Source organism: Monomorium pharaonis, chromosome 5 (assembly GCF_013373865.1).
Source record: "Monomorium pharaonis isolate MP-MQ-018 chromosome 5, ASM1337386v2, whole genome shotgun sequence".
NCBI lineage: Eukaryota > Metazoa > Arthropoda > Insecta > Hymenoptera > Formicidae > Monomorium > Monomorium pharaonis.
Window position 1 is genome coordinate 13,115,544 of NC_050471.1, and position 8,037 is coordinate 13,123,580.

Here is an 8,037-nt window from a genome sequence, read left to right on the forward strand (position 1 = left end):
CCGCGTAGCATAAGGCGGCGGACTGCGCCGAGCGGGCAAAGTGCCCATTATGTGCCGACCGTGGTCATAAGGCGGATCACCGAGTGGGCGGGCCCGCGTGCAGGGCCCCCCCGTCCCGGGGAAGAAACGCAAAAATGTCAAGGAAAGAACCAAAGAGGTCCCCCTTGACTCCCCCACCCTCTCGCGTCTGGGAGGTGGTCGGGGGTACGTCGTCGCCGCCTGGGGTCCAGTGCTGGTGGGGGTCTACCTGCCGCCCAGCCTGGACTCGGGCGAGTTTGAGGATCGGCTCGCGGAGATAGGCGACCACTTTCTCTGACACACCCGAGAGCTGGTCCTGGTCGCGGGGGATTTCAAAGCCAGATCTAGGACTTGGGATCCCTCGCGACGAAACGTGAGGGGCGAGATCCTGTAGGATTGAACCGCCTCCATGGGTCTCGTCGTCGCCAATCGGGGCGGGGTAAGTACGTGCTTGCGGCCGCAGGGGGAGTCCGTGGTGGACGGCTATTGAGGCGGCTATCAGGATGGCGAAGGCCAGGGCTTGGGAGGAGTTATTGGCTTTCCTCGAGGCGGATCCGAGGGGCGCCCGTACAGAGCATCCATGAGGAAGCTCAGGCCGCGGGCCCCCCCGTTGACGGAGACCCTAGAGCCGGGTTTCGTGAATTGGATGGTGAAAGGAGTTTCCCCAGCTGGGGAAAGGACGCCCCTCCCCCCCGACCGGCTCCCCCCGCCGTGCCCCGATGACCGCGAGAGCGATGTCAGGGACGGCGAGGAGATTAGGGACGTCGCCGGGAAACTCTTCCGGGCATTGAGAAAAATGGGCGCCAGTCGCAAGGCGCCCGGCCCGGACGGGTCCGGGTGGGGCCGTCGCGTGGTGCGGCTGTACTCCGTCTGTCTGCGGGTCGGCCGCTTCCCGCCAGTCTGGAAGGAGGCCAAGTTGGCGCTTCTTTCCAAAGAGGGCAAAGAGGGCCGGACGCCCTTCGCGTATAGGCCAATCTGCCTGCTTGATGAGGCCGGCAAGTTATTTGAGCGTGTGGTTGCCGGCCGCGTCAACCAACATCTCAGCGGGGATGGTCCGCAGCTCCACCGGGAGCAGTTTGGCTTCCGCAAGGGCAGATCGGCGATCGACGCGATCTTGCGCGTCCGTGCCCTCGCAGGAAAGACTGTGGAGCGGGGCGGGGTGAGAATGGGCGTCGCGTTGGAACGCGTTAGCAACGCGTTAAACACCTTGTCCACAATCGGATACGCGGGACGCTGACGCGTCACAAGGTGCCCGCGTATCTACGACGGGTCGTAGCGGACAATCTCCGCGGCAGGCAATTGGCTTACCGGGACCAGGACGGGGTTCTGGTGCGAAGGACCATGCACCGGAATGTCCCGCAGGGGTCCGTGTTGGGGCCCCTGCTGTGGAACCTCGGGTACGACACGGTCCCGCAGATTGCCTCCCCCCAGCTGTGGTGTCGTCTGTTACGCCGACGACACCATCGTGGTGGTTGGGGGGTCCGACTGGGGCAAAGCGAGAAGGACGGCCGAGCAAGCCGTACAGCAAGTCGTGCGCGCCATTGAGGTGGCGAGGAAAAAGACGGAGGCCCTATATTCCCACAGGGTCTTCGTCAGGGATGGTCCCCCGCCAACCGAGAGGCCCTGGGTCCTGGTTGGCAACACCCCAGTCCAGATCGGGCCCTACGTCAAGTACCTGGGCCTGATACTGGACGGTTCCTGGAGCTTCGGTGAGCACTTCCGCTGGCTGGCCTTGCGTTTTGAGAGGGCGACGACCGCACTGGGTCGCCTGCTCCCCAACGTGGGAGGCCCCGGGGCGAGGGTGCGTGTAAGGGGGGGTCGTGGAGTCTATGGCTTTGTACAGTGTGCCCGTTTGGGCCAGCGCCCTGATGGCCAAAAAGAATCGAAGAAGTGTGTCGCTGTTTCATTCCGTGCAGCGGCACATGGCCATCAGGGCTGCGAGGACATACCGTATGACTTTCCACGCATTGGCGACGACCCTGTCCGGCATGCCTCCCCTGGATCTAGTAGCGCGGGCTCAGGCCCGCGTTTACGAGCGGGCGCGACAGATCCGGCAAGGGAGCGAGACGGTGATGAACAGGGTCCGTCCCCTACTGAGGCTCCAGGCCCAGCGGTCCTTGATCGAGGAGTGGCGCGCGCGCCTGAGCAGTTCAGGCTGCGTGGGCCAATGGACCGTCGGGGCTCTGGCCCCGGTGCTAGCGGACTGGCTGGACCGGGGCTGGGGCAGGGTGTCCTTTCGGATGGCGCAGGTGTTCACCGGATACAGATGTTTTGAGAAATTCCTGTGCCGAATCCGGAGGGAATGCACGACTCGCTGTCACCACTGCCCGGTTGATACGGGTAAGGAGGGGAACACCGCGCTCCACACGCTGGCGACATGCCCGGCGTGGAAGCGTGAGCGCGGTGTCCTACGGGCGAGATTGATGTCCGGCGAGGACTTGTCCCTTGGCACTCTGGTGCGAGCGATACTGAGGGACGAGTCCACTTGGGAGGCGGCCTTCTTCTTCTGTCATGTCAAGGAAGGATGAGGCCGAGAGGATTAGGAGGCGAGAGGGGAACCCTCGCGGGTCCCCCCTCCGGATATCGGGATGGCTGGCGTGGGGGGCATCGCGGTCGCCTGCCAGATAGGGGGGGCCAAGACCGCGACCGTGCTCTCATGCCTCCGCCCCCCCCCCGGCCGCCGCTGTCGCGGCCCCGTCTGGGCCGCCGGCGGGTGGCCGGCGGAAAACGGGGACGCCCCCCAGATAGAGGAAGAAGAGGAGAAACGGGCGCGGTCAGGTAGCTCGTGCGAATGAGCGAGGGGGTTGACCCGGAAGGACGACCAGAGTCGCCCGTACAACGCGATCCTCCCTCCGGGTCCTGGAAACACTCGCCCGTTGAGGGACCCGTGCTCGGCCACGAGGCCTGAGCACGGAGCCCCCTCTGTGTGGCTGCTAGCAGCGCGAGCCGTCGGGGGGATGGGGCGTGGGCTGTCCGGAGCGTTGTCCGTTCCTGCCTTTCGCCCCTCTCGACGAGCGTGGTAACCCGGGCGACCACGTCAACACCGATCCCCCGCACGTTGCGGTGAGGGAGGAGAGTGGTGGTGACTGGGGGAGACGAGCAACTAGTCTTTCTCCCCCCCCCCCGCCCCCGATTCAGGGGCTAGGTCGGTCCAAGTCAAACGGACCGACCGGGGGAGCGGGGCTCTCCTACTTGAGAGATGTTCGCCCCGCTCCTCCGGAGCGACGCGCGTCGCCAAGTGGCTTGCCAACGTGGAGGGGTCCTCCGGCAGTTATGTTGGACAGCGAATCCCGGGAGGCCCCTCACTACACGCAGACTTGGCCATCCGAGGTGGATTTAGTGGGTACTACGGATATTGCACGTGAACGGGAAGGACTAGCCTCCCCGCTCAAAAACCCGTGAATCATCCGCAGCGAGAGTATGCGTAAATGCATTCCCACCTCGTAAAACAAAAAAAAAACCGTTCGATTAGGCACCGTTTAATTGCGCACCGTTTGATTGCGTACCGTTCAATTGCGCACCGTTCAATTGTACCATTTAAGTCGCAAACTCATGTGATGCAGGAAAATGCTTTACACACACACACGCACGCGCGCGCGCGCGAAGGGTGCAGATAGGCCTTTGGGGGCATCCAGTCCAAGTCGCTAACCCATGTACACATTACAAACGCAGCCATAATGTATGAATATTTAATATGCGTTTGATTAAAAGGTGTACAACTGAACGGTTTGCAACTGAATGGTGTGCAATTGAACGGTGTGGAACTGAACGGTGCGCAATCGAACGGTGCGCAATCGAACGGTGTCCAATCAAACTGTCTTCAATTGAACTATGTCCAATTGAACGGTGTCCAATTGAACGGTGCGCAATTGAACGGTGCGCAATGTGTCGTGCCTAATAACACGGTGGGCAATTTCAACGTGTCCAATTGTACTGTGCGCCACTGAACCTTTCCCGTCAAGACATACAGTTGTTTGCCACTCCTCCGGTCACCGAGAGCCTCCCCCCCAACTGCTAGAAGACGCGGTATCGGCACTGTTTCCCTTATCCCGAGGGAGCGCGAGGCCTGTTTCTCCGGCGAGGTCCGAGGATCGAAGAGTGATATGGTTCGAGAACTGTGAGGTCTCTGTAGAGGATTTTGCCCGGGCTGTCGCCCGCTTCCGGGTCAGAAATATGGCCCGACGGTGTTCCCGGTCGGGTCTGGGCACTTGCCCTGTACGTCCTCGGGAACCGTCTCAGGCTGCTGTTTGACGGCTGCCTGATGGCGGGACGGTTCTCCTCCATCTGGAAAGTCAGCCGGGTGGTGTTTCTCCCTAAGGAGGGGCGCCCCGCAGACTACCCTTCGACGTATCGCCCGGTATGCCTGCTTGACGAGACGGGCAAGCTCTTTGAGCGTGTGCTGGTTGCTCGCCTCCAGCGGCATCTGGCTGAGGTAGGACCCGACTTGGATGACGCCCAATTCGGCGTTCCGCGTGGGCCGGTCCACGGCGAACGCAGTCCTTATGGGAGCCCTCGTGGAGAAGGCCATATCTCGGGGCGGGGTGGCGATCGTAATGTCTTTGGGCATTAGCGGACCTGGGCCTTTATTACGAGGGGGATCAGTTGTGAGGTGTGACGTGGCGCGTTCGGCCGCGCTCGTCACAAGGGCGTAAGCCCGGCCGAGGGTGTGGTCTGGAAGTAACCCCACTCCTCGCCGAGCCGAAGGGGAAACGACTCTATTGCCCTTGAAATCTCGCGTTACCGTAATCTCATTCTTGTATTAGTTTAATTAGACGTGAGGCGCCGAATGAGTGCTCCATTTAATTGTACCGAAGACGGAAGCGGAGCGGCCGTCGAGGGAGTTTCGGCGCAACTTTCCGACAAAGGGCGAGACACCCCGCAAGTAGTTTACCAGCCAAGCCGTGCGTCGGGCCCTGCTATGCGTTGCTGTGTATTACCCGCAAGGGTACCGATCCCGCCAGGATTCAGCGATACCGCAACGAAGACCATTCTCAGGGCGGACGATGCCGAGGGTACGCCATCGGGCTGCAGACCGAGAGGACGGCCGTGTAACTGCCACCCGCCCGCTACAAAGATCGGCTCGGTCGAGGTCTGGCCAGCCGGACCAGCCGAAACGGCAGAGCATAATAGTGTAACGCGCGCGCTCGCGGAAAAGGAATAAGACAAACTCTCTTTAACTGAAAGAATCGAACAGCTTTATTGCAATTAACACAAAGCGTCTATATAAGCTCGAGGTCGCTCTCAGACTGTTTTATTCCTTGTTTATCTCCGTTGCCCCGGCTCTTGACAGTTGACCGTCGCCGCCGATCGATATTCCCGATCCGACAGCTGACTCGCGACCGCAGAGTATACCGGGCAGCGGACGTAACACTGCCCTCCCTCTTAAAGATTGTCGTCCCGACATTCCGGAAGGCAATTCGACGCGCCTCTCTGAGTCGGCGCCTCAGGATTCCTGGACGATTTCCTGCCTTCCTCGTGCAGTTGCAGCGAGTACAATGGGCCACGTCCAACCGAGCTTGCCTCCTCTTGATTGGAAACTTTCATGCGTCTTCCCTCGAAGAGTTGATTAGGCTTCTTCGCGGAGACTTTTGCACCTGATTCCAGTTTCCCGCTGCCCGTGCTCTTTCATCTTGAGCCTTGAGCACTACTCGCTTCTCCGCGCTGGGCCTTGAGCGTTTCTTACTTCTCTCTTCAGGATCAGAGGGGGAAATAATTTCCGTGGACCCAACGCTTTTTTTAAGCTCTCTGTCCTCTGCCTCGGCATTGGCCTAAAGTCCCACAGAAAAACCACGGTCCAAAACCGTGGGAGAGGCAGACTTGAGAAAACATCCTAGATCAAGAATTCAGTTTCTCTCTTCTTCCCAGCTTATTTTAATGAAACTGAAACAAAACGAAAAAACAAACAAACGCAGAAAAATCAACAGTTTTAACTCTCTTTCTTTAGAACAAAACAAAAACATTCTTCCCCTCGCTTCACGCTCGCGTACAGGCTCAGGCTCGTTTCGTAAAGAAGATTCTAAGACTAATTTCTTTCCTGAAAAGGAGCTAAACGGTTTGCATGAACGACCTTATTTTTAAAGCGGGAAGATTTCTCTATACAATATAAAACATCTCCAAGCTTTTTCTTAATTTTCCAAGGTCCCTCCCAAGAACTCTGTAACTTCGGGGTCCTTCCTGCTACTCGTCTAGGATTAAAGAACCAGACCTTTTGTTCATAAAGCACTCGCCTAGTTCGTTGATCATACCAGAATTTCGCATTCCGGGAACTGATGCAAAGACGCTGACGGGCGAAATAATGGACTACATCGAGTCTATCTCTGAGTCTGGAAACAAAATTTCCATCTTTTTCCTCCTCTTCTTTTTTAGAAGGGGGACATCCTCTAAGAAGATCTAAAGGCAGACGAAGATCCTGTCCTAGATATATTTCAGCCGGAGACGCTCCAGTAGCCTCCTGCTTCGAAGAATGAAACGCTAGTAAAAACAAAAGAATCCACCGATCCCAATCCTTCTGATTTTCGCAAACGAATTTTTCCAGATAATCCAAGATGGTACGATGCTGACGCTCAACTTGTCCGTCCGACTGCGGATGAAGAGGTGTTGTTCGCGTCTTTTTCATTCCTAAAAGCGTCGACATTTCTCGGAAAAGTTGAGATTCGAAATTCCTTCCTTGATCAGTATGTAACTCCAAAGGAATTCCATGTCGAGAAAATACTTGCTCAACTAATGATCTTGCGACAGTATTAGCTCTCTTGTTTTTGAGAGGAATCGCTTCTGGCCATTTGGAAAAACAATCCACGATTACTAAAAGATACCTATTCCCCGAAGAAGAAATCGACAAGGGGCCAAGGATATCTACTTGTATCCTCTTAAAAGGAGCGCCCACATTATAAGTCTGCAAAGGAGATTTCCCTTTTCCGATGAGGCCTTTTCTTGCGATGCAAACTTTACACGTGGCACACCACCTCTCCACATCTTTTTTGCTGGAAGCCCAATAAAAATGTTTACGAATTTTCTGGAGGGTCTTGTTTACGCCGAAATGTCCTCCAGAAGGAGAGTCATGGGCCTCTTCTAGAATTTCCTGTACCTTCTGTCGAGGGACCACGATTTGAAAAATACTCTTCTGTAAGTTCGGAGAAATCCACCTCTTATGAAGGACACCATCGATCATAGTAAGTAAGTCCCAATGTGACCAATAAATCTTTAAAGAAACCTTTTCGAAAGCTAGTTCTTGCCAATCTGGTCGACTACCAGCTTCTTTAGCCCGTATTATCATAGAAGTAACGGGATCTTGTAGCTGAGCGAAGCGCCATTCCTGAGAAGTTCCTTCGGAGAAAAATATTCGACCAAAGATTGCTTCCTCAGACGTCCCTTCATTAAACTCGACCTTAGCACAATACCGGCATGGCATTTCCAAACATGGACGCCTCGAAAGTCCGTCAGCGTTTCCACGTGCCTTTCCACTTCGATAAAAGACGTCGAAATCGTATTGCTGAAGGCGTTCCAACCATCTGGCCAATTGCTCTTCCAAATTCCAAAAAGACATTAACCATCGGAGACTAACATGGTCTGTTCTCACAAGGAACTTTCGTCCATAGAGGTAGTGATGAAAAGATTTTATTGAATCCACGACCGCAAAAAGCTCTCGACGGGTCACACAATAATTCCGTTCCACTTTGCTAAATACAAGGCTGAAATAAGCAATGACCCTCTCCTCTTCTCCCTGTAATTGAGAAAGCACCGCCCCGATTCGAGGCATCGGTATCTAAAATAAACTGACCTTCTTCCGAAGGAAAAGATAAAATTGGAGGACAAGTCAAAACATGTTTCAAATTTTCAAATGCCTCTTGACATTCAAGAGACCAAACAAATTTATTATTCTCTTCGGACAATTTATATAATGGTTTTGCTAAAGTTGCAAATCCTTTAACAAACCGTCTATAATACAAACAAAATCCGAGAAAACTTCGAACTTGCTTCCGCGTTTTGGGAAGCGGCCAATTTTTAACAGAAGAAATCTTT

At 55.6% G+C, this 8,037-nt stretch overlaps 1 protein-coding gene across 1 annotated transcript; it reads left to right on the forward strand.

Moving 5' to 3' along the window:
• Positions 1-1,369: 1,369 nt before the first annotated feature.
• Positions 1,370-2,546, forward strand: LOC105841035. Its single transcript, XM_012688146.1, has 2 exons — positions 1,370-1,819; positions 1,935-2,546. Exons 1-2 carry the CDS (start codon positions 1,370-1,372, stop codon positions 2,544-2,546), a joined length of 1,062 nt encoding a protein of 353 aa, XP_012543600.1.
• The last annotated feature ends 5,491 nt before the right edge of the window (positions 2,547-8,037 follow it).

Coding starts and splice junctions, on each gene's coding strand:
- LOC105841035 (XM_012688146.1), top strand. CDS start 1,370: ATGTCCCGCAGGGGTCCGTGTTGGGGCCCCTGCTGTGGAACCTCGGGT. Junction 1,820..1,934: donor TGGGAGGCCCCGGGGCGAGG/GTGCGTGTAAGG, acceptor CATTCCGTGCAG/CGGCACATGGCCATCAGGGC.